The sequence below is a fragment of the Trifolium pratense genome, linkage group LG1 (genome assembly GCF_020283565.1).
Source record: "Trifolium pratense cultivar HEN17-A07 linkage group LG1, ARS_RC_1.1, whole genome shotgun sequence".
Classification (NCBI taxonomy): Eukaryota; Viridiplantae; Streptophyta; class Magnoliopsida; order Fabales; family Fabaceae; genus Trifolium; species Trifolium pratense.
This window is the reverse complement of record NC_060059.1, coordinates 22,224,647-22,250,566: the sequence shown is the minus strand read 5'-3', so window position 1 is coordinate 22,250,566 and position 25,920 is coordinate 22,224,647. Positions and strand designations below refer to the sequence as shown.

The window sequence follows — 25,920 nt, the reverse complement described above, 5'->3', positions numbered from 1 at the left end:
GGATCCTTGCGAATGGACATGATCAGGGTTTCGGTTATTACCTTTGAAGAACAAATTCCTCGATTCTGAGTTGATCATAAGCACCGCACGATCGCAGCACCTCTAGCCGGTCCACACGAACAGTTTTCGTTCACCTCTTAGTGCTAGCTGCAAGACGACGGTAGAGGGAGATTTAGTGCAGTTAGGGTTTTAGAGAATTTTAGGGTTTCTCCAAAATTCGGATTATGTGTGTAACACAAAGACTGAATTGCATAAGGCTCTATTTATAGAGCTTCTTATGTTGTCTTCAGGCCAAAGCGGTTATTGGACTTCGCAAGCCCAATAACCTACTGTTACTAATCGCACCCCACTAATAAGTCATACTTATTTCTCCCGTCATTAACTGTCCTTATGTGTGTGACCATGTAGGTTCCTATGACATTGGCAATAATATTAATCTCAATATTATAAACAGTGAGCGGTATCTAGCAACACATCACTGCTACCCAAGTCACAAGAATTTCACGTGATCTGACAAACCTTTCCGTGATAAATATCTTGTGTATAATTACCCTTTTACCCTATGTCTATATTGAACACAAGGCATAGTATGTCACCCTTGCTAAGTTCAATATTGGGCCCATAGACATATCTCCTGTTATGTAGGAGGGGCAAATTTCATCTAGGTCACTCATGTCCCTCAGCATGATTCGTGGAATACCCATCAACCAACTTTATAGTCATCCTGTTACGGATAACGTTTGAATGACAACAAGGTAATACACTCCTACATCTAGGGTACATAGTGATTTCAGGTCGAAGGGTGGAATACACCACTTATCACTATGAGAATATCTTATGACATTTCATAACACACTATGTAGTATTCTCACGGTGGGTCAATCCGATACAAATGTTACCCTTAACATTTATATCTATGTGAAGACTTGATAACTCTTTATCTATGATCCGTGAGATGTGATCATCAGTCTACCAACATAATAGCCTCTATGCTTTAATGTTATCCCATTTCACTTTAAAGCTTGACTACGGATGCTTTAAGAATTGTGTTCTTATGTTTAATGAATTCTCACGATTAAGTCATACTTAACGTTCCACTTAACGAACTAACTATTCTAGGGACTTTATTATTTTAACACATAAACATAATAAAAAAGAGCCTTTATTTAATAAATGAATTATTCAATACAAGTATCATGCAATCATAAATAATTGGCCTATAGGGCTTACACCAACAATATATTTATTAACAAGTGTCTCGTTATATATTGTTAGTGTTTTGGTAGGTAATATTGTTTCAATTTGCCGAGAGATATTTAATTCCATCATACTTTTTATGATATTTTGTATTAATGGTTGTGTATGAAATATTTGATTAGTGTATGGTTGCGATGAAACTATGTTTTAGTTATAATTATGTACAAAATTATGGAAGAAACAAAAATTAAAATCCATTTTTGTAATGCACTTCAAGAGGTAATCATTATATCATTGATTCATCCCCTTTCGTAATGATCCATTGGAAAGAAGAAGAAAAATTGGTGTCGTTGTGATCCATATTCATAGGGTATGGATTGTCTCCGTGAGTATTCCGCTGGAGGGAATAAAGTTATGATCTTTGCCATTTATTTTTATTTTTTTTAATTAATAACAAACTTGAAAAAATAAAATCAATGGCTCTGATTTCATGGGAGAATAATTTCAATGGAGACAATCTCCTCCCATATTCATCAGAGTATAAGGATCATCATATTGACATTTGAACAACCATACAAGTAAATGCAACATCACATCTTCATCTATCACTTATATTTTGCTAGACTTTTTCCTTTTTATTCAATGTAGTACTTCCAAGTTCCAACTTATACTTAATACACTCATAAAACTACTTGTAAAATTAGTGCTTTAAATACATAGAGGTTTATAGGACCAAAGAGGAAAACTACATTTACGAACCACGGACACTCTTTATATTAGTCGTGTCCCATGTTAGACACTGACACAACATCGATTTTTATGATTACACTGAATTATGTCATTTTTTAAATTATTATTGATGTCGACTTTGTTAGATAATAATTATATTATTATTAGGGTAGTTTATTCTTTTCTAATTTCTAGTTTATATACTCTATTGTACTATTGTTTCATTAAGCTTTGCTCATATGATTGAAACCCTAAGCTAAAGGGTGTTCTCTTCTCCTTTGTTGTTCTTCTTCTTTATTTCTATATGTTCACCGTTACATGGTATCAAAGAGCTTGGTTGATTGTCTCATAAAGTGATGTGTTAAAAAAATATGCAATAAAAAAAATAGAGCATGATAGTATGAGAATCCCAAATCACTGATTGTTGTGAAGAATTTGTTTTGTAGTTTCAATTGGATTTTTTTTTTGTGAAGACTTGGTAATTCCACTCAATTTGGTGAAGAATTTATTTTCTTGTTTCAATTCGATTTGTTTGTGAAAACTTGGTAACCCCACTACATCATTTGTCTTGCCTATGAAGTGTTTGTTTAATTGTTTCAATTGGAATTGAAAACTTGGTGGGTGATGTTAAACTCCTTTGGCTGATTTTGTTTGAAGGCTGATTTGTTTGAAGGCTTATTGTTGGTTAGCAATTAAGCACTACTTTATTTTGTTCTAAGACATCGGATTGAAAAATTGTGAATTCTTGTATTTGATATGGCTGCTTCTATTGCTCCTCTCCCTGTTAGTTATGGTATTGGTCTTATATACTCACACGAGACTACTTCACTAGTGTTTGATATTGCTGAGAAGTTCCAAAATTTTCTTGCTGCTCAGCCTCATGCCACATCTGTCTCTTATGTTAAAGGTTTGAATCCCTCTACCTTGTCAAGTATATCTTCTTCTATATGGATATTTGATTCTGGAGCATCACATCATATGTCGTATGATTGTAAGTCTTTTTTGTCTTTAAATCCTACATCATCTATGTCGGTTATGACTGCTGATGGCACTCCTATGTCGTTAGCAGGAATAGGGTCAGTGTCCACATCTAATTTGTCTTTTTCTGATGTTTATTATATTCCTAATCTCACCATGAGCCTTGTTTCTATTAGTCAACTATGTGATTCTGGTTACTCGGTTATGTTTTCTTCCACTCATTGTTATGTGCAGGATCCACAATCTGGGAGGTTGATTGGGACAGGTCATAGACAAGGGGGGCTTTATGTTCTGGATGAGTTGAGAGTTCCAGATACTGCAGCATCAACTTCAATTTCCAATGTTGATTTATCGTCTTTTCGTTTCAATTTATCATCTTCTAACTTTTATTTGTGGCATTCTCGTTTTGGTCATGTTTTTGCATCTAGATTAAAATACTTAGTCTCTACTAGAGCTTTAGGAAAGTTGCAAATTAGTGATATTTCTGATTGTTGTGGATGCAAACTTGCTAAATTTTCTGTCTTGCCATTTAATAAAAGTGTTTATGTGTCCAGTGCACCTTTTGACTTGGTTCATTCTGATGTCTGGGGTCCATCATCGATTCTTACTAAAGGTGGATCTAAATATTATGTCTCTTTTATTGATGATCATACTCGTTATTGTTGGGTTTATCTTATGAAAAATCGTTCAAAGTTTTTTAGCATTTATCATATGTTCCGTGCTATGGTTAAAACCCAACATAATGCTACTATAAAATGTTTCCGTTCTGATCTAGGTGGTGAATATACTTCTAATAAATTCTCTGAGTTACTTGCTTATGATGGTACTATTCACCAGACTTCTTGTACTGATACTCCTCAACAAAATGGCATTGCTGAAAGGAAGCATCGTCATATTGTTGAGACTGTTCGTTCCCTTTTGTTGTCTGCTTCTGTTCCACGTGAATTTTGGGGCGAAGCAATTCTCACCGTCGTTCATGCCATTAATAGAATTTCGTCATCTGTCACCTCAGGTTTGTCTCCCTTTGAAAAATTGTATGGTTCTTGTCCTGATTATTCTTCTTTTAAGGTCTTTGGTTCTACTTGCTTTGTACTTCGTCCTCAAGTAGATCGTAATAAATTGTCTCATCGTTCTACAATATGTGTTTTTCTTGGTTATTATGAAGTTGGTCAAAAGGGTTATCGCTGTTATGATCCTTCAAGTGACAAATTGTATGTTTCTCGGCATGTTGTGTTTCTTGAGCATATTTCATATTACTCTCTTTCCTCATTTTCTCATACTCCTAGCAGGTCTGAACTAACTAATATTGAGAACTCTAGCGATGATATTAGTGCTACTCCAGATGCAGATGTCCCTTCTGTCCCAATGGCCACTCAACAACCTCCTATGATTGTTGTCCCTCCTACACCTCCTCCTCCTCCACCACCACCTCCCCCACCTCCTTGTTACCCTCTTCGTGAACGTAAGTCTACTCGATTGCCTGATTTGTTTATTCAAATTATTCTGCTACTTTTGCTTCTTTTTTAACCTCTATTCATAGTTTGTCTGAACCGTCCTCCTATAAAGAAGCTAGTCTTGATCCTCTTTGGCAAAAGGCTATGGCAGAGGAACTTGTTGCTTTGCACAAGACAAATACTTGGGACTTAGTACCTCTTCCACCAGGAAAACGTGCTATTGGGTCTCGTTGGGTATATAAGATTAAAACCAAATCTGATGGGTCAGTTGAGCGTTACAAAGCCCGTCTTGTGGCTAAGGGATTCTCACAACAATATGGTATGGATTATGAAGAAACATTTGCTCCTGTGGCCAAGATGACTACCATTCGCACTCTTATTGTTGTTGCGTCTGTTCGTCAGTGGCATATATCTCAATTGGACGTTAAAAATGCTTTTTTAAATGGTGATCTTAAAGAAGAAGTTTATATGGTACCTCCATCAGGTGTTTTTCATAATCAGGGGGAAATTTGTAAGTTGAAGAAAGCTTTATATGGTTTGAAACAAGCTCCGCGAGCTTGGTTTGAAAAGTTCTCAAGTGTGATTTCATCTCTTCGATTTCGCTCTAGTGATTATGATTCTGGTTTATTTGTTAGGATAACTTCTCATGGACGTATCATACTATCTTTATATGTTGATGATATGATTATTACAGGTGATGATGTTGATGGAATTGATGAGGTAAAATTACAGTTAGCTGAAAGATTTGAGATGAAGGATTTGGGCCCTCTTCGATATTTATTGGGGATTGAAGTTGCCTACTCTCGTAAAGGTTATCTTCTATCTCAAAGCAAGTACATTGACAACATTCTAGAACAAGCTCGCCTCTCTGATAATCGAGCAATAGATAGTCTGCTTGAGCTGAATGTGAAATATGCTCCCTCTTATGGGGTTCCTCTAGCAGACCCCACTTTATATCGTACTTTGATTGGAAGCCTGATGTATCTTACTATTACTAGACCTGATATTGCTTATGCAGTGCATGTTGTTAGTCAGTTTGTTGTTTCTCCCACTACAGTACATTGGACAGCTGTGCTTCGTATTTTGCGTTATCTTCGGGGAACTCAGTTTTAGAGCCTTTTATTCCCCTCATCTTCTTCCTTGGAGTTATGTGCTTACTCTGATGCTGATTGGGCTGGTGATCCTACTGACCGCAAATCTACCACAGGATTTTGTATTTTTCTTGGAGAGTCTCTCATCTCTTAGAAGAGTAAAAAACAGGACATTGTTTCCCACTCTTCTACATAAGCTGAGTATCGTGCTATGGCATCCACCACCACTGAAATAGTTTGGTTGCGTTGGCTACTTTCTTATATGGGTATCTCTCTTTCTCAACCAACTCCTATGTATTGTGATAACAAGAGTGCAATTCAAATTGCCCACAACTCAGTCTTCCATGAAAGTACAAAACATATTGAGATTGATTGTCACTTCACACGTCACCATCTTCAGCATGACACCATTACTTTGCCGTTTATTTCTTCTTCCTTGCAGATTGCTTATTTGTTCACGAAGACACATTCTATTAAACGTTTTCGTTTCTTGATTGACAAACTCTCGATGCTCTCTGTTAATGCATCGTGAGTTTGAGGGGAGATGTTAGATAATAATTATATTATTATTATTATTATTATATTATTATATAGGGTAGTTTAGTCTTTTCTAATTTCTAGTTTATATACTCTATTGTACTATTGTTTCATTAAGCTTTGCTCATATGATTGAAACCCTAAGCTAAAAGGTGTTCTCTTCTCCTTTATTGTTCTTCTTTATTTCTATATGTTCACCATTGTTTAACAGACGTATCAGTGTCTGTGTAGTGTCAGATGTCCGTATATGTGTCGGTGCTTCATATAGCATTTATTTATTTACTAAACCATACTGATGAAAGATATCTGAAGCACAAGGTGTGCTAAAGATACACACTACAATTACAAATCACAAAATAAAAATTAAACCATAGCTAAAGCATAACAAAAAATAAGCTAACAGCCTAACACCAAACCAACACAAAATCTACTATCAAAATGAAAAGTCATAGCACTCAAACAAACTGTAAGTGTACCAACATTACACAATCAATACAACACTTTTACTTTCCAAAATATTATCTCAGTTAATTCTTTGGTGCCACAAACGATTTTAGAACTACAGTGTCTCCATATTTGTTAAAGTAGTGGGAGATGAAATCCTTATATTTGAAAGACTTGAAAATTGGTGGATTGTGTTCATCAGTGATAGCTTCAGCTGGCTCTACAGTACAATCATCTGAAGGAGCTAAGCAAAAAGCAGCAGTTGTGCGACCTTGACTTGAATTTGTCACAACTCTATGCTCCACACTTTTTAGCTTACCATTACTGATTATCTGTAACCAATATTTTAACCAACCACAAGTCAAAAAAAAAAATCCAAAATACATAAAAGTAAAAAACACCTATTTTCGGACCAGGTTTAGGTGCAGTCATGCAGTCAAACATCGTTGACTGTCCGTCCGATCAAAATCGAACGATCCTGATTTAAGTATTTTTATTTTTGAAATTATTAAATAAAATAAAATAATTTTTTGTATTTGGTTTGATCCACAAATGTCATGACTGTGTGACTGCACAGAGAAAAGTGACTGCATATGATCCATTGTCCATGTAGTATAAGGGCGAATCGAAAAGTCTAAATTCAAATTCTAGCTGAAACAATACCTGCAATGCGTAGCCTATATTTATAACAAAGGAATGAGGAAGAACCTCAACAGCAATCCATTTTCCATCCTTTAATACTTGAAGGCCAGATACATCATCTTGCATTAAAATAGTGATGAGGTTAGGATCTGAGTGTTTGCTCATTCCCAATGTCAAACTTGGTTCAGGGCATGATGGATAATGATTAACTGATAAAATCATCGACCCTGTAAGATCATTGTCAAAATATCCACATTTAAGACCAAGTCCTTCACTTATTAAATTCATGATCCTTGAACCCAATTCCTTAACTTCATTTGAGAAATTCCCTACACACTCTCTGCAAGAAAAGGTCTATTAGAAACAAATTATGCTAATGTGCAGATTGCACACCCAAAATCATGTTAGGCAACAAGCGATAAAAGTTAGCCACATAAGCAAATTTGCTTATGTAGCTAATTCTTAATAATCGTTAGGTAAATTATTCACAATCCTTCAAGGAGTAGCATATGCATCACCGTTGGAGATTGAAGTTTCGGACCTCCAAAAATGAAGAAAAAAAATTAGTTTGGTATACTAAAAAATGAAGAAAAAAATTATAGTTAATTTTTGTATGTATGTTTAAATATATTTAATTTGTAATTGTGCCTAAATAAGTGTTTCTCCATTTTTGCTTACCTGTAAGTAGTTGGATTTTCAGGCCATAAGTGTTGCCATTGCTCCAAAGGATAACATGGGTGCCTAAGACTGTCCCTCCAAAGATGAACCTTTTCCGTTGCGTAGTTAAAACTGCTAGTAAACATCTTACATGGCTTGGAAGGATCATTAGTACACAACTTTTTCTTGTACTCTTCAGGCATCTGAAAAATCTCCTTAAAGACGCTCATTGCTTCCTTCATTTCATTTACTGAAACTCCATGATTAATAACCTGTTTCAATCCCACTTTAATTTCCATTTGAACATTATTCAAGTAATCAAGTATAAAACAAACTCCATAGCATATATAAATATTTAACTTGTGCATTGAAAATATTATTGTTTAACCAATCTAGGAACATCCAATGATTGAAAACCTCTGTTTTTGACATCTTTTTAAATCTTTAGACCTCTGAACAAAAATTACACTATTATTTAATATTCCTTATTTCTCATAAAAAGTGTCTCATTTTCTTATTTGTATTTTTTTTGTGTCTCTAAATAATTGTAACTTTAAAATATTAATGCTATATTTATTATTTTAATCTACTATTATATTGTTATTTATTAAATTTAACTTTATTTAATTAGTCTACTAACTGTAATTAAGAAAAATGTTTTCATTTTTTTTTTATAAACAAAAATTGAATTATAAGGAGTACTTATGTACTCAACCCTTACAATTCAAAAGAGCCTCATTAGATGCTTTGTAAACAACCTAACGTAGCATTACACTAGTCAGAAAAAGTAAAAGAGGAGCTATTTCCTATTCTTCCTATAAACCAAAACCAATAATGTTGTGTATGAAGGTGTGTTAAGAGTCTTGACCATACAAGTCGGTTTTGTCCCCAAATTTAATTGGGGACATTTTATGTTGTTCCTCTTTTTCTTGTCTTACATAAAAAATCTTAATTTAGCCCTTAACCAACAACAAGAATGTATTAAAAACAAGACAGTAAAAATTGGGAAGAGATATTTACCTGAAAGAATCCAAACTCCTCAGCAGCTTTTATAATTTTCTGAATAGTATTGGTCCTATCACCCTTATGTGCTTCACTTAGATCAATCACCGGAATGCTATTGCTGAATGGGACTTTGACATTCCCTGGTCTTGATTCTGGTGGAAATATGTAGTTCCCAGGAACAGATTGAAAATTTGACCAACAACTTGTAATAAGTTTCTCCATTGTTTTTTGTTAGTAGTATAGAATGACTCCACTTCCACGCAATGGGATTTTAAAGGCTAAGAAGTTGAGCAAAAATGTGGTGCATTTATATCTATTTAAGTAAAAATGATTCTGTTTTTTTTATTATTATTATTTTACAAGAGAACGTGAGTAAAACAAAAAGAGACAGTGACTGAAAATTGTAATTTATTTTTTTTCTCATGGTGTGTTGGTTTGGTGCATTACATACATTGTATGGTTTTTCACGGGTTCCTGCGTATGCATTGTTTTTATTAACCAATATAGTACTGTTTATCACGGGTGTACGTGTACCTCTATACTACTTTGTTTTAATTAACCAAATAGGAAGTGGAATGACATCATTATTAATTAAGAAAATTGTAGAAACTTTAAAATCAAAAGATAAAAATTGGGTATCATAGCAAAATATTGGATGTATAATAGAGGTGATTCATATACCTAATGACTTAAAGTTTTGAATAAAAATGCGGTATCCCTTTTTTTTGTAATCTTGGAGCATTGATTTTTTGTTGTTTTCGGCGCTTTTCCGAACTTTTCAACAAGTGATATCAAGGCTCTCATTCAGTTTAGTGAGAGAACGGAAGTGGGTATGATTTTGGGTCAAGTATAGAGCTCAGAACTCAAATGTGAGTTGTTAGTCTTGTATCATCTATATATGAATGAGCAAAATATTAAATATAAGAGAAGTGACTCGTATACATAAGTGAAGATATGGTGTCTTTCTGTCTTTTAACCTTGTGGTATGAGCGTTGGCATGTTATTAATTTCTCTTAGTGCCTCCTAGACTCCAAAAAAAAATGTCCAAATTATGTAGGAACATTGATAGAATATATGAAATTAAAATAATTTTTGCATTATATTATAGTATATATGTTAGAGTACCTCATACCTAATAGAGACGTTATAGAATGTAGAGTTTGTTATATATGAGAGATTGTTATAGACATGAGAGGCTAAGCATACCACTGCTTACTTAATAATAATAATAAATAATAATAAAATATCAAGGGAAAAGAGCACGCTTTCCTCGTGAGAATATTAAGTTTGTGACAATATATGCATAAAAGAACAAGTAATATATAGTACATGCCAACGATTCTTTCAAAATATTTCAAACTTTTCTTTACTGCTGGCATTCAATTTCAACCGATCAAGATATATAAAAAGATATTCCCCTATCCTATAATATGAACCAGATATATCTAACATCCTATCCTATAAATTTAAAAGGTGGATTTTTTCTTATAATAAAGACAAGAGGGAATACATTTTAATAAGTTTAGTGTCATATTTATGTATTTACAAAGTGGGTATCCTACAAAAAGGAAATTGATGTTTCATGGAATCTGTGGAACAGTTCGGGCCAAATCCTGAAGAAACCCCATCCTAACACATAGCTACGCCCCTAAAACCAAACAACCACAATTATATTTTGTATCTTTCTAGCTTGTCTAATTTAACTTTATATTATTTTTTAAAAGACTATGTATTGAGTAGTAATGTTCAAATCAAAATGACAAAAAGAGATTTCTTGATGGTCACCACTCAAGCAAGGAACTTTATCTTTACAATTGGGTCCATCATATCACTGCCACAAACTTGTGACTTGTGAGTGAGCTTCTGCATTCGATATCAATGCCAACACCATCCGCCAAAATAGTACTACGATATTGGCTTACCAATTTGTTTGATTCTGTGTGTGGATGAAAGTTAGTGTGCCGTTGGGGACTTTGCCCTTTGGAGTTTTGTTGGCTTAAATCTACATTTCATATATTTTGGGATTCTACTAAATAGAAAAAAACAAACTAGTTCACCAGCATAAGCAACAACTTGAGTTGCGTATGGTACACAAGAATCTACCGTTGGAAATAGAGATTAGAGACGTTGCTTCAATGCCAAGAAAATTCAAGGTCAATGATATTTTTACAAGTCCCTCTATTTATGAAATTTTAGATATGTTCATACACTAAAAATCATTGCTGAGTGCGTTTGTTTTAACTTTTATTTAAAATGATTTTTATAGTGTACTTCCTCCGTCCCAAATTATAAGGGAAAAAAAAAACTTAATTTTTTTGTCTCAAATTATAAGAGAAAAACCAAAAATTCTCTTTTCCAAGAATTATTTATTTTTACTTATTCTCATAAAATTAAATGCAAATTACATTTAATTTTCTCTCTCCACTTTTATCAATAAGCAATAACCAATAAAAAATATTTGTACTCCATTCGTCCCAAATTATAATACTACAAGAAAATACGCGATTAGCTACGACGGCATTAGCTACAGATTTGTTGTTGATTAGCTGTCGTATATAGGGCGTAGCACGGATTGAGCGGCAAATCATCTATCAAAAAATTTCCTAGCTAATTTGCAACTAATATATTGAATATCCTAGCTGGTTTCCAATTAATACCTAGTTAAATAAAGTTCAAAAGTTTGTGTTTCCTAACTAAATCACTAGGATTTTTTTTTTTGGGTTACAAAATCACTAGGATATTATCACAACAATTTCGCAATAAATCTCTAGCTACATATTCCTAGCAAATTCGCAGCCATATCCAAACTTTTAAAGAATTTTTTTTATAATTATATTTTATAATAATAAAAAGCCTTTCTAATCAAATCTAATTAGGCTAGTTTGTAAAGAAGTATTCACATAAAACACATTCAATTCGAGTAAGACAAACACATAAAAAATTTCATACAAACAGAAAAAAACACATCCAATTGTTTTTTAAACATAGTAAAAAGATAAACTACAATATCATAAACCACAATATCCCACAATATCCTTCTGATCCAATTTTTTTTAAACATAGTAAAAAGATAAACTAAATTCTCCTAAAAATAACTTTAAAAACCAAGTAAATGATGATGAACCAAACAGAAATAATATTGGAAAGATAACTACACACCAATACCCTAATGGTCCATCAAACAATTTGGATGTTTCTTAAAGGTCATTTAATGAATATCACTACTAAAACTGACTAAAGTTTACAGAGATTATGTGAATCAATGAACAAATGAACCTATAAGGCTAATAGGTATGTCTGTAGCTTATATAGTGTTTTATTTCATGAAACTATATATTAGAATGAAACCATACCCACATGGCCGGCCTTGTGGGCATGCAAGGTGAGCCATCGCGCAGGGCCTCAAACATTTAGGGGCCTGTAATTGTTTATATCGGTCTATTAAAAAATTTATATATGTAAAAAAAGTAATGACTTTATTACTACTTATTGGCCCCCTAAGTAACTTCTTTTCAAATAAAAAAATAAAAAATATAAGTAATTTGCGGCTGATTGTAAAAAAAGAAGCAATATTACAAAAAAGTTTTTTCCCCCCGAAGGAAATGTAAAGTTCATAATGATATCATATTGAATATGTATTTTAATGTCAATGATTAAAATATATCGCTTTTAGATGTTATTTACTATGACGACTATTTTTTATGTTATGCACAATTTAAATAGAGAATGACTTTCTTAAAAAATTATATTTTTATTAAAGATCGATTTTTAATTTTCAAAAGGTCCTCCAAATACTCGAGACCGGCCCTATACCCACCAAAACTGCAACCTAATGAAAAACAGTACGCTATACCAGAGAAAACCAAAACATGAGACAAGATAAGGATTCACGTTCATACGTGGCACTAAACCCTCACATGTGAAAAGTAATCTAGTAATGAATAGCATTCTTACCTAAGTTGAGATAGGATTTCTTTACATTTTTGGCTTCCGTTAGAGATTGTCTGCTGCGCCATCAATAGGCTAATTCTGAAGCAAACTTATAAAAGCAATCAAGAGGAAGGAAAAATCAAAGACAAAATCGAGAAGGAGATCAATAAAATATTTACAAATAAGGTTTCCAGATGCTCGCCACTATGATTTTGATCCTCACCACTATTTTTTCACAATAGTCAGTTTCTAACAATATTGGAATGACATGTTTGTATGATGCTAAAGCCAAACAATTGATATATCGTAGCATCATTTGTTTTTTATATGAAAGCATCTCTCAACTAAGTAAAACTTACCATAAAAGAAAAGAATGTGTAAATTATATATCCATGTCTGAAGAAACATAGTTTCAACAATTATATTTGATTCATGCATCAACATTATTAAGAACATCAATTCAAGAACCCTTCCCAAAAAATTCATCATTCAATAACCACAACATCAATTCAAAAACTAAATAAATAATATAAATGATTACAGTGACACACGAACATTATTAAGTAAAACTTATTTAATCATATCAATGAACTAATTTCTTCACCTATTTAGACATGATGGCTCCCATCCTTTCTTATACTTGAGCATATAAAATAATAAAGGAAATTAAAAATAACATGAGTTGGACTCAGGGACGGATGCATGTAGGGGCTGGCTGTGGCTATAGCCACACCAGAATTATTGTATATATATATGTATAACTACTAATATTATCACAGTTATTCTTTTGGCTTAGTGGTTATGTATCCCCCATTTACTCAAGGGTCCTGAGTTCAAGTCCTATATAGGTTGCTTTTTGGCTTTTAATTTCTTTTTCTTACAAAGAAATTGCTGCTTTGTTGCTAGTTAACTAAAAAGAATCAAGAATAATAGTTGTGGTAATTTTTTTTATAAAGAAGTGATCAATATATATAAAAAAAATTTTATAAAGAAGTGATCAGTATTAGAGAAATTAAATTATACCGGTAACATTTTAACGAATATAAAATTTATAAAATTTATCGTTAAATTTAAAATTCATATCATCTAGATAATTCATGTAAAATTTTACAGAAATTTAAAATAATTTGATATGTTATTGAAATTCACCAACATTAAAGTTTTAATTTTAAATTTATCGGATAATTTAAAATTTATCATTAAAGGTTTATACACTTTTATTGATAATACTGTTAACTTTAATCGATCTCAATAACATATTAAATTTTATTCTTTTACTTTCCTCTCAACTCTACAACTACAAATATGATTTTTTTTGTTTGTTATTTTGTTATTTTTTAATGTGTTTTCTAGAGATAAAACTATTTCTTCAACTAATCTGCAAACATTTTTTTTTAACTATAAAGTTTGTGAACATAATTTTTTTAGCCACACCAATATATTCGGTCCGGATCCGTCCCTGGTTGGACTGCTGAAATACCCTTCTGGAAGCAGTAACCCAGTTAATGATGTTATGTTTCTATATTTGAACCATATGACCAATCTAAGATGTGGCAAGTTTTGATTAATTAACATGAAACTATAATGCACTTTTACATTTTACTTTTACAAGAAAGTGAACTTACCGGTTCCCTTTCCACAGAGTTGGCAACTGGTCAATCCATACCGTCGCTTGGGACAAACCAAATTATTTGTGATGCACTCCTGTAACAAAAACCAGTACATTAACATTTAACATGGGAACATCAATATAATGGATATCTGGCCAAGCAACAACTATTACACAAAAGATACTATCTAAAGGAAACATATCAACTGTATAACATGCTCTTCCCTTTTAAGATTTCGATTCAACCATATCTCACTACAAGAAAATATGGGATTTGCTACGACCGCATTCAGGGATGTCAATTTACATTCGTCAGAGTGGATCCCCGCGGGGATTGCCCCGTTCGGAGATCCGAAAACAGAGATTTTTTCCCCGTGGGGACAGGGATGGAGACAAAAACTCCCCCACGGACACTTCGGGGCGGGGATCGGGGAAGATGCATCCGTCCCCGCGTATTCCCTAAATCCGGTCATATATACTTAACTCAGAAAGATGGACATGATTTTTTGGATAATTGCTTAATATTTTGTTAAAAAAAACTTTATTTGTCTAATTTAGTTTGATATTTACCAATTATCAACAGTTTTGAGATATTTTGGTTATGAATTTTTGTATGATTATGCATATTTTGCTATACATTATGGAATATTTTGACTAATAGGTTTTGTATGATTATTAGTAGTCAAATATTTTTGCAATGTTTTTTGGTTATGAATGCATTATGTGGTGTTTTTATTTTTCAAAAAAGAAAGATGCAAAATATTTGTTTTTATAAATAAAATAGGAAAAAATAACGTCATACTACTGTCGTAATTTTGACCAAAAAATATAGAAATTTTGTTAATATTCGATATCCGTGGATCTCCGCGGGTACGTGGAGATCTGTGGGGATGAAGACAAATATTTCCCCCGTGGGGACGGGGATGGAGGCAAAAACTCCCCCGCAGGCACTTCGGGACGAGGAACGGAGAAACTTCCTCCTCACATTCCCCGCTTTGTTGACATCCCTAACCGCATTTGTAGCTAATTCTTAGCTAATCTCTAGTGAAAAGGACTTAGCTACCGATTTGTTGTGAATTTGATGTCGTATAGGGCGTAGCATGGTTTGGGCGGCAAATCATCTATCAAAAAATTTCCTAGCTAATTTGCAACTAATATAAAGAATATCCTAGCTAGTTCCCAATTAATACCTAGTTAAATAATGTTCAAAAGTTTGTGTTTCCTAACTAAATCGCTAGTACATTGTAACAACGATTTCACACTAGCTAAATATCCTAGCAATATCGCAGCAATGTCCAAGCATTTTGGTATTTTTTATTTATTTTATATAATTATATAAAAAAAACCTTCCTAATCAAAACTGATTAAACTATATGGTAAAGAACTAAGTACGTGAATAAAATGAGAACAAACCTAGAAAGCAATTTTAAAGTAATAATTACTCGATACTGAACAAACTTAATTAAGCTAAAATTAAAATGTACAACCCTCAAGTACTCACTAACTAGATTCTGGTCTGCAGATTAATTTACAATGTCATCATATTCATACAAGACTTTGGTCTGCAATATGGGTTAAACCCTAACTAGATTTTGGAAGTTGTGTTTAGAGTGATTGACTTCTATTCATGAATTGACTCCAAATATTCGGGGAAATTGTAATCTTTATTAGCTTCTGTCAAATAAGTTGTGTTAAGAGTGATCAACTTCTATTCATGAATTGACTCCAAATATTCGGGGAAATTGTAATCTTTATTAGCTTCTGTCAAATAAGTTGTGTTAAGAGTGATCAACTTCTATTCATGTACAGTCTAGTTCATATCAAAGATCAGATATACTATTACACTTTATGAAACCAAAATATCAGAAAACACTCCAGGAAACATACACAAAGCAATTTGGGAGTCAATGCTATCTCAGCAAATTATACGATTTTGCTAACAGATTATGCGCATACCTTCAACCATCTGACTGCAGCTCCACTGCCTTCTAAGCTTATTATATTCATCTAATCTAAAAATTGTTTCATTAAACAAAGGTCAAATGAGAAACAATTTCATTTCATCTTTTGCTTATAACCAGAAATTGCATGAGAAAATTATATTACCTTATCAGACAACAAAATATTCAGAAACATCTAGAACAACATTTGGGTCTGCACTTGATGCTATACAACCTATATGAGTTTGAGTTCATAACAAATCATTTTTAATCAAGTTAGCACTCTATCCAATATAATAAGATTCCAGAAGTTGCATCCGTTTAAATGCTAAGGTCATACGCAATTTTTAAAATAGAGATACAAGCCTATACACACATAAATCTCTACAGATAATTATAACCTTGTATGAAATACCATACGACCACACTGCCACTAGTGAGTTACAAAGCTTAAGTTAACAAGAAGTGTACAAAATGTGGAAGAGGTCACACTACCCTGACTCTTAAAGCATAGTTCAACAAATCTCAGCTTATATATTGGATAAACAGTGCGCCTTAGACCATATCACCATATATGAAATAGAAAATAAAAGAGAGAAACTAAACAAACAACTTCATGCTATGTCAAAGACATTTCTTAGGCATTAATTTTTTTCATTACAGAGCAGAATTTTTAACAAAGTCATATACCTAGGGAATTTCGTAGATCAATTATTAGACCACATGTCTTCAAATATTAGTCGGAGAACAAAAGTCTGTAAAAAATAAACCTTAACTCAACATGAAATACAATAATTGACAAATAAAAGACATATACCACATCACTGATACAAAGCTTTTGAAGAAAAACGAAAGGAATAAATTGTACTACAAGAAATAGATGTTTACGAACAATGATCAGTCAAACTAAATGGCTGCATTTTTCTTTCATTTTTATCATCATTCTAAATGCAAAAAAATGATGATCACACTAAATCAAGTGAACGTTACTGTTACTGACAATCTTACATATCAAATACAGTACCACATACACAAGGCAATCCAGTTTATTAACATTCAAAATCAACACCAAATTCCTATGATTCTACGCGCATAATGCACAAAATATTCAACTAAACACAATATAAAACCCAGAATGAAATCAAGTTCAAAAACGTTCAAAATAACAAAAAAACAGTGTAATTCTGCAACTCATAACGCACTGTCACTATCAGTGTCATGTATCAATCAAGTTCATCAACACCAAATTCCTATGATTCAATTGCGGACTAGAAACAGTTAATAAAGAACAATACCTTGACCAAATTTTCCGGAACTTTATCACCAATTGCAACTCGTTTTGAATCTCTTCCACATGTTATCACCAAAATCTCAAATCAACAACCGGAAAAACACACACAAAATCAAATTAGATAAATAAATAATTAAATAGTTAAATTATACAGAAAATTCGTGCACCTTCTATAATTGACAAAATATACTTGCGTTTTCGGGAGTTAGATGGAGTTGAATTGTTGAAGTGAAATGAGAAAAACCTAGCAATGTAACTACTGTAACAGAAGGATTTAGGAGTTACCGTTAACGGAGAGAGGAGAATCAGAGAACGATGTAACTGAACGGACGACATCGGGGAGAAGCGTTGAATAATCGGAAACGGGGGGATAGATAATCGGCGTCGACGGGGTAACCGATCTGGAGTAGTAGTGATAAGAGGTGCCAGGATTGTTCATGGAGGCAGGGATTGGATCGAGTTGTGAGTTGTGATTCCGGCGGAGAAATTTCCGATCCGCGGCGGTGGAATCGTCTTTCTGAAACCGTCGTTGGGTTGGAGTGAGAGTTTCTCCAAATAGTGGAGTTGGGATCCTCTACATTTTCTATTGTTTACATTTCTTCCATTATCAAAGTTAAATATTTTTTCGATAAAAAAAAAAAAAAAGTTAAATGTTTTTGAATATATATAAATGATATTTGGACCCTTCTTAGTTGATTTTTTTTATCGATTAGAGAGGGGCGGTTTAGGATCAATTTTGATCCGTAATCACCCCTTTTTATTATTTTTTATTGGAGAATGTTAACATGTGCATATATGGCACATGTTAAGGGAATAAAAATAAAAATTATGCTTTAAAATTTGTGCATTTTAACTTTTTAAATATTAAATGTCTTGTATCATTAAATGTTAAATTTCTATATTAAGATATCTTATCATGTGTCTTATATGCACATGTTAACAAGACCTTTTTTTATTTCATTTTATTTAAACTAATGATATCCACACACTTTTTTAGTTTTATTCGAATTTTCTCTCTTGTGTGGGAAAAAATCATAGTAAACGAAAAAAACAAAAGTACCATATTCTTTTTGTGAGAACTTCGTACCTTTATCAACGATATTTTAATACCAACTAACGATGTAACATAATATATAGTTGGCTTAATTAGTAAAAATGGTCTCTTAAAAAAAAATTGGCACATTTCTCGTTCTATTTATTTAGTGTATGTTTGGTTTCAATTCTGGAGCATCCAGAATTGATTCTGAACGTGTAGAATTGATTCTGACTTGTTTGGTTTCTCAAAAGTAAAATTGATTCTGCCTCCAGAATTGATTCTACTTGAAGCTAGAAATCGTAGCTTCTGATTCTAGAATTGATTTTTACACTCAAATTTTTTGTTCAACTCACTTTTTCATGAATATATCCAAACATAAACCACTTCAGCTTAAAATCAATTTTGGCCAGAATCAATTTTACAAAATCAATTCTGCCAAAATCAATTCTCTCCGCCGCAGAACCAAACACACGCTTAGTTTAGTGGCGGATTCTACCGTGCAAGAGCTACTCGTATCTTTCACGGTGCATAAGCATTTTTATTCATTGGATTATTGCTTCCTCATAATAATACAGTACACCTTCTGCACCTAATCACTCCTTGTCTCCTTCATCAACTTTAATTTTCCACTAGATCCCCTTTCTTCCTCATCGCTGGGTAACAAATCACGAAAAATCACGACAAATAGCATTACTTTCCCCGAACAACATGAATCCAGATTAAATGGAACAAACAAAGCTTACAAAAAACATTGGAACATGAGAGCAAGAAAAAATTGTTTTATTAATTATTATATCACGTGCGACAGATACATCAAAACATTTTTCCCAGATATGGCTTTACTATTGGATCTATAATTTGATTTTTTTTTTCCGTTTAGATCCGAAGCACAAAAACCCTAACCCAACTTTTATTTTAAAAAATCGAGTAGGGAGTAATCAATTTTAATATTTGTAGGGTTCTTGAAAAGAATTGCAACACAATTTTCTGGCTTTGTGTGTTTGATAGATAAAAAAATCTCTTAAAACACCAAAAATTGTTGAAGATGGAGAAAGCTTCAATGGTGATAGACATTGAAATGGAGAAGAAAATGACCATTTGGATTGTACATTATTATTAATTATATTATCAATATTTAAGGGTGTTGTGTTTTATTTGTGGCTTTGATCCTAGAATTTAAGGATGTTATATTTTATTTAGAAGATGAAGATTTTGATGTAGAGGTGAAGGTAGAAGATAACATACAAGGAACATGAGAATAGAGTTACGGTTGAGGAAAGAGAGGAAAGAGAGTGTAGTGGGGAGAGAGGAAAGAGAATAAATTATGCTATAGAGGGTGTATTAAATTTTATTGTGGAGTTTTTTAATCTAAGAGATTAAAAAGGTCTTGCACAATGAAAGACCTATCAAACTTATGCACATTAGCCAAAGCCTAGTTTAGTTACTTTCATAACCACCATTTTTATAAGCCCTCAAATTTGTTCACGATAGGTATCTATTTAGCAAAAAAGGATCTTCAATTTTTTTTCCTCAATTTCCCTTAATTTATACATCATTCTTAACCATTGATCAACTTTTCTTTATTTATTTATAATTAAAATATTAACACATATTTTTAATCCAATTATTTATATACAAACATTATTTCCTCAATTTATTTTTCAAACAGAGAATCCATTCTCCTACTTAGCTTAGTGCTAAATAGATAAAGCACCACCGTTGTAAATGCTGTAATACCATTATTACAAGTTTGTAGAATTGGTGTACCAAAAAGACAAAAGAGGGAAACTTCATTTATTTTATCAACGATATTTTTCTTCATGGAAGAAAAATCCTTAATTATAATTAGAAAGATTTGAAGTGTCCCAACATTACACCATCAATACAACTGTTTTTTCCTTTCAAAATACAGTTAATTCTTTGGTGCCTCATATGATTTTAGCACCACATCTGTGTCAGCATATTTGTTAAAGTAGTGAGAGTTGAATTCCTTGTATTTGAAAGACTTAAATATTGGTGGATTTTGTTCATCAGTGATAGCTTGTGCTGGCTCTACTTTACAATCATCTGAAGGAGCTACAAAAAAAGCAGCAGTTGTTCGAGCATGATCTGAATTTGTCACAGCCCTGTGCTCTGCACTTTTTAGCTTACCATTGCTGATTATCTGTAACCAACCACAAGTCAACAAAATTTGTCAAAACACATATATGCAAAAATTTTGGATCTCTTGTGAAAAATATTCAATTCGATCAAAATTGTGGTTTGGATTAGATCGGTTCATTCGATTTTTACTGATAAACTCAAATAGCACATCCCAAACTAAATGATCACGCCTAGCACTATTGGATTTGATGCACTGATATAAATTGTGGGTGGCTCAATCAGAACCCGATAATAGGTGGGCCAACAGATCGTGGAGGAAACTTTGATACCATCTTAGAATTGGGAGTTGGGCCTAACTCAACTCAATAAAACCGACTTGTAAGATATAAACATATATTCAGGTCATTCCGCAACCGATATGGGACTCTTAACATATATCAATAAATATAGTTTAGCGTCGCTAATTGGTTGAAATTCAAATATGTCTCACTAAGTTTATGTCGAACTTACATGATTTAATGAGAACCATTTGAATTTCAACCGACTAAAGAGTGTGTTAGAGAGAGTGATTGATAACGTACCTGCAATTGATAGCCTACATTAATGACAAAAGCATGAGGAATAGCCTCAACAGCAATCCACTCTCCATCCTTGAATACTTGAAGGCCAGAAACATCATCTTGTAGTAAAATGGTGATGAGATTAGGATCTGAGTGTTTGGTAATTCCCAGTGTCAAACTTGGTTCAGAACATGGTGGATAATGATTAACTGACAAAAGAATTGATCCAGTAAGATCATTATCAAAATATCCATACTTCAGACCAAGTCCTTCACCAATCAAATTCATGATCCTTGAACCCAATTTCTTAACTTCAGTTGAGAAATCTCCAACACACTCTCTGCAAAAAAAAAATGTCTATTAGAATGAACTATTACATGTGACAAAAGAAGAAGAAATCGTAAATTTCAATTAGTGAAAACATGATAATATGAAATTATATAAAAATATATCAATTTGTAAACCGTCCAAGGGGTCGGTGTCCTATGTTTTTTATATTAGCAGTGTCAAAGTATCAGGCGTTTGTGTCAAATTTTGTGCTTTATTGTTTACCTGTATGTAGTTGGATTTTCAGGCCATAAGTGTTGCCACTTCTCCAAGGGATAACAATGGTGGCGAAGATTGTCTCGCCATAGATGAACCTTTTCAGTGTCATAGTTGATACTGCTAGTAAACATCTTACATGGCTTGGAAGGGTCATTAGAAAACAAGTTTTGCTTATACTCATCAGGCATCTGAAATACCTCCTTGAAAACATTCATTGTTTCTTTCATTTGATTCACTGAGACTCCATGATTTATAACCTGATTAAAAAAGACAAAGTTGTGATTAAAAAAAAAAATCAGGACAAAATTAGTATTAACTAAAAAAAAATTGGTGTGAACTATGAACCTGAAAGAATCCAAACTCTTGAGCAGCTTTGATAATTTTGTGAATTATATTGGTTCTATCATCCTTCTGTGCTTCACTTAGATCAATCACTGGGATGCTACTGTTGAATGGGATTCTGATATTCCCTGGTCTTGATTCTGGTGGGAATATGTAGTCCTCAGGGACAGATTGGAAATTTGACCAACAACTTGTAATAAGTTTCTCCATTGTTACACAATGAGATTAAAGGGTGTATCTCGATGGAGAAGAGTAATGAATGTGGTACATTAGTATATCTTTTGATTAAGATATTTATATCTTTTAACAATTGGGACCATGATAGTGTTAATATCTTTTCATTCTATTTTATAAGCTTCAGCCTAGTCACAGTTTGTTTTATATATATGTTTCATATCTTTAATCAGTATATAGTTGCCGGCTTGCTTGGTTAAGTTGCTGCTTTTACCAACTATGAATTCATGTAAGTGGCAAGAGATTTGACCTTAAACAAGTGGTTAAGAGTTTGATCTCTGACACTTACGTATCGAGAAAATTTTATTGCGAGAAGAGAATTCACCTTGTATCCAAAAAGTTCTTTGACAGAGATTAATCATTATTAACGGCGGTGAAAATTTTGAACCAATAATAGGATAAAAAAGATTGCTAGATTTTCAATATCTATAACAATAATTTTTTTAAGGGGTCATTATCTAATACCTAACAATTATATTATTTTATGCTTAACCTGCTCATGTGTCTCTCTTTTTCTACAAAACCTGCATATGTCATTTGAATGTATATATTAGGAGAGCATATCCTCTCCATTTGAATGTATAGTCAACCTAATTAAAAGATAATTGAATGGCCATGATGTACACTGGACACTTTTAGGGCCGGCCTAAGGATCAAGCAACTCAAGCAAGGCTTTAGGTCCCAAAATGTTGTAAGGCTCAAAACAGTTTGGCACATATACAAATAATCTAGTTAAATATGTGAGATGACCACTATACAAATAATCTAGTTTTATGCTAATATAATCAATGTGATCTGACCACATGTTTGGAGATTATCATAGAGTGGTAGGACCATCAAAGACACATATCAGAATTGAACTGAGTAGTTAGAATCGTGGAGGAAAAGGCAATATTCAGATAAGAAAGAAGGAAAAAAAAACAACAACGTACAATTACATTAGTCCAAACCCTTTTTTATCCTTCTTCATTAAGAAAAATCTTGGCCCCCCATATGCTTCTCTTCAAGTGTTTCCTTTTCCTTGTAATCAGCACATGCACATGTCAATCTTTTACTATGAAATAATCCATTTCATCCATAAGTTTTTCACTTTCCTCAAGTCTCAAGTCATCTTTGACTAACAAATACATCACTATCATATTAATATAGGTTTTTTGTGCAAATCAGATATCTCTACGCGCAACTATAGACACTAATCCCTCAAGTCGGGTATGACCATAATCAACTGCAAAACTCTCCCTCGAGAGATTTTACGTTGTTACATATTCAGGGCTAAATTTGAATCCAAGACCTCCACTTACGTTAAAAGAGATCTGAATCATCTCGTGCTTTCCTATCTTAAATGGCTCCTTTTCCGTCCAATACAAGATGATTTCTTTACATAGCAAACCCTATTAGTCAAACCTCCATGCACCTAACCTTTTAAGGCCATACCACATCTCACATTTACAGCTTTGCTAATGGCAATGAACAAGAACCAATTCTACAAGCTTGGATATCAAGCTCTCCCACCTATCATAACTCAAGCTAGTACACTTCATCACCACCCTCCACAACCTGTTTCAGACTATGCTTTTCCAATATTTGCCATTGTTGTTCTCAGCATCATGGCTACCATTTTATTGCTCCTTAGTTACTTCACTTTTGTAACCAAATGCTGTTCAAACTGGAATCAAGTTAACCCGATGAGATGGACTTCGGTACTTCGAGCTCGACAGAACGAGGAAGATCACTTCATAGCATTGTCTCCTACGATATGGAACCGAGGACTAGACGAAGCAGTCATCAGAGAAATCCCAAGTTTTCAGTTTATAAAAGAAGAATGTGAGGATCAAAGTGTGTATGGCTGTGTGGTTTGTTTGACAGAGTTTCAAGAACAGGACGTGATAAAAATTCTCCCTAATTGCAACCATGCTTTTCACTTGGATTGCATTGATATTTGGCTTCAAACCAATTCTAATTGTCCTCTTTGTAGATCAAGCATTTCAGGCAACACAACAAACACTTCATTTGACATTATCATAGCACCAAGTTCTTCTCCTCAGGATTCTCAGTTGCTCTCTAACTTAGGTAATGATGAAGAGTTTGTGGTCATTGAATTAGGTGGAAGAGAAAATGAGGTTCAACAAGAAATAAATTATTCAAGGGGAAGCGTAGTACATAGTAGAAATTATCACTCTACAAGGAAAATGAAACCAGTTAAGTGTCACCATATTTCCATCATGGGAGATGAGTATATTGATATCATCAGAAAGAAAGACGACATGTTTTCGATTCAGCCAATTCGAAGATCTTTCTCAATGGATTCTGCAAATGATAGACAAGTTTTTACGGATGTTCAAGCCAGTATACAACAAAATAGGCACAACCAGAATGATGCTAGTGCAAGTGAGGATTGTAATAGCAGAACTAAAAGAGCATTCTTTCCATTTTGTTATGGAAAGGAATCCAAAAATGCATTCCTTCCCTTAGGTGAATGATGTTTAATGTTTAATGTCAGATGATTTTCCATTTTCACTTTTTTTTCTGTTTTGTTTTATTTCTTTATTTCCAGTTATTATCCAAATGAAGTTAGATCTTTGAATTGAATCTTAGCAGTGATAAACAGCAGAGGCAAATGCAGAATGTAGACTTCTGCAAGTGACTTAGTGAGAGCCTGACACTGATTATTGTTAGAAAAAAAATGCTTTTAGACATTGCTTGAATTACAGGGTGTGTGGTTCTTTACCTTTCTGAAGTTTTGTTTTACTCAAAGGTGAATGTAAATGATTATGAATGATTGTCAACACATTATCTCTTCTATGTTTCTTTCTTTTTACTAGGAACAAACAAGTAATTGACTGACAAGTTGTAGAACATTATGTTTCTGGGGTCCCTGCCGTCACGATATCTGCATTCACATGGTCAATATATTGATAAATGTTTGATCAAGAACACATAGTTTAGATTTCAAGTTCGATATTTTGGATTTTGGAAAAGAAATCAAAATCTACATTTTTCTAAATTGTACGATCTTGATCCAACGGCCACCAATATAGTGATGGTGGATACAGGATATCCCGACTGCAGAGCAAGTGGGGTAAGATTAATTGAAAAATGCTAACTAGTGCACACGTAGCACTAGTTAAGGAACCAGAAGTAGTAAAATTGTCTTGGAACTTGTGTAGTAAACTTTTTTAAAATGTAAAACATGTTTTTTTCAATGTGAAGTTTACTATTTTAGGTTCTTAACTAGTTAGCATGACACTTAGGAGAAGCTATATATTAGAAGCAAAGAGCTTAGTGACCAAGACAATGATATTATAGATATTGGACAACAACATAATAAAACTGCAATAAATATGTCCCTACTATGGGTAGAAAATTCAAAGTCAGACAATACTCTTACACAAAAGTCGGTACCTCACCTCTATGTCCCTGTCAGACAGTATTATTAGACCTTTTGTAATGCCAAAATAACTCGTGAAGAGTACTGGCAATAGTGTATGGTAGAGATGCCAAGAATCAAATCAAGATAACAGTTTTAATAAGTAAATAATTTAAAATTTGATGTCCTCTTCCTCTGTAGAATGTAACTGGGACAATTTGGAACATA

General features: G+C 33.1%; 3 protein-coding genes across 9 annotated transcripts; 1 reads left to right on the top strand and 2 right to left on the bottom strand.

Annotated features, from left to right (window-relative positions):
• Nucleotides 1-6,391: 6,391 nt before the first annotated feature.
• LOC123922385 (flavanone 3-dioxygenase 2-like) lies at nucleotides 6,392-18,078 on the bottom strand. Of its 6 annotated transcripts, XM_045975114.1 has the most exons (10): nucleotides 17,790-18,078; nucleotides 17,509-17,583; nucleotides 16,904-16,968; nucleotides 16,380-16,448; nucleotides 16,230-16,285; nucleotides 14,290-14,368; nucleotides 8,750-8,886; nucleotides 7,751-8,001; nucleotides 7,094-7,412; nucleotides 6,392-6,762 (listed from the first exon to the last, which is right to left on the bottom strand). In XM_045975114.1, the coding sequence occupies exons 5-10, from the start codon at nucleotides 16,278-16,280 to the stop codon at nucleotides 6,514-6,516; spliced, it is 1,086 nt and encodes a 361-aa protein (XP_045831070.1). In that variant the 5' UTR covers nucleotides 16,281-16,285; nucleotides 16,380-16,448; nucleotides 16,904-16,968; nucleotides 17,509-17,583; nucleotides 17,790-18,078; the 3' UTR covers nucleotides 6,392-6,513. The 6 variants fall into 6 exon arrangements, with proteins under 6 accessions (XP_045831070.1, XP_045831065.1, XP_045831077.1 ...); XM_045975109.1 differs by lacking the exon at nucleotides 16,904-16,968; XM_045975121.1 differs by lacking the exons at nucleotides 16,380-16,448; nucleotides 16,904-16,968; nucleotides 17,509-17,583; nucleotides 17,790-18,078 and adding exons at nucleotides 9,712-10,382; nucleotides 12,689-12,773 and having other exon boundaries at nucleotides 16,230-16,287.
• Nucleotides 18,079-20,304: 2,226 nt separating this feature from the next.
• LOC123902836 (protein DOWNY MILDEW RESISTANCE 6-like) lies at nucleotides 20,305-22,496 on the bottom strand. Its single transcript, XM_045952640.1, has 4 exons — nucleotides 22,095-22,496; nucleotides 21,756-22,006; nucleotides 21,225-21,543; nucleotides 20,305-20,704 (listed from the first exon to the last, which is right to left on the bottom strand). Exons 1-4 carry the CDS (start codon nucleotides 22,299-22,301, stop codon nucleotides 20,453-20,455), a joined length of 1,029 nt encoding a protein of 342 aa, XP_045808596.1. The 5' UTR covers nucleotides 22,302-22,496; the 3' UTR covers nucleotides 20,305-20,452.
• Nucleotides 22,497-23,244: 748 nt separating this feature from the next.
• LOC123883634 (RING-H2 finger protein ATL16-like) lies at nucleotides 23,245-25,131 on the top strand. Of its 2 annotated transcripts, none has more exons than XM_045932537.1 (2): nucleotides 23,245-24,797; nucleotides 24,924-25,131. In XM_045932537.1, the coding sequence occupies exons 1-2, from the start codon at nucleotides 23,786-23,788 to the stop codon at nucleotides 24,953-24,955; spliced, it is 1,044 nt and encodes a 347-aa protein (XP_045788493.1). In that variant the 5' UTR covers nucleotides 23,245-23,785; the 3' UTR covers nucleotides 24,956-25,131. The 2 variants fall into 2 exon arrangements, with proteins under 2 accessions (XP_045788493.1, XP_045788485.1); XM_045932529.1 differs by having other exon boundaries at nucleotides 24,921-25,131.
• Nucleotides 25,132-25,920: the final 789 nt, after the last annotated feature.

What these genes read in the sequence shown, in the direction of transcription:
- LOC123922385 (XM_045975114.1), bottom strand. Translation starts at nt 16,280, where the DNA reads ATGAATATAATAAGCTTAGAAGGCAGTGGAGCTGCAGTCAGATGGTTG. An exon ending in ACTCTGTGGAAAGGGAACCG is followed by an intron (nt 8,887 to 14,289) that starts GTAAGTTCACTT and finishes TATTTCCACCAG; the next exon opens with AATCAAGACCAGGGAATGTC. An exon ending in AGGAGTTTGGATTCTTTCAG is followed by an intron (nt 8,002 to 8,749) that starts GTAAATATCTCT and finishes GGATTGAAACAG; the next exon opens with GTTATTAATCATGGAGTTTC.
- LOC123902836 (XM_045952640.1), bottom strand. Translation starts at nt 22,301, where the DNA reads ATGGAGAAACTTATTACAAGTTGTTGGTCAAATTTCCAATCTGTCCCT. An exon ending in AAGAGTTTGGATTCTTTCAG is followed by an intron (nt 22,007 to 22,094) that starts GTTCATAGTTCA and finishes TTTTTTAATCAG; the next exon opens with GTTATAAATCATGGAGTCTC. An exon ending in GAAAATCCAACTACATACAG is followed by an intron (nt 21,544 to 21,755) that starts GTAAACAATAAA and finishes TTTTTTTTGCAG; the next exon opens with AGAGTGTGTTGGAGATTTCT.
- LOC123883634 (XM_045932529.1), top strand. Translation starts at nt 23,786, where the DNA reads ATGGCAATGAACAAGAACCAATTCTACAAGCTTGGATATCAAGCTCTC. An exon ending in AAATGCATTCCTTCCCTTAG is followed by an intron (nt 24,798 to 24,920) that starts GTGAATGATGTT and finishes ATTGAATCTTAG; the next exon opens with CAGTGATAAACAGCAGAGGC.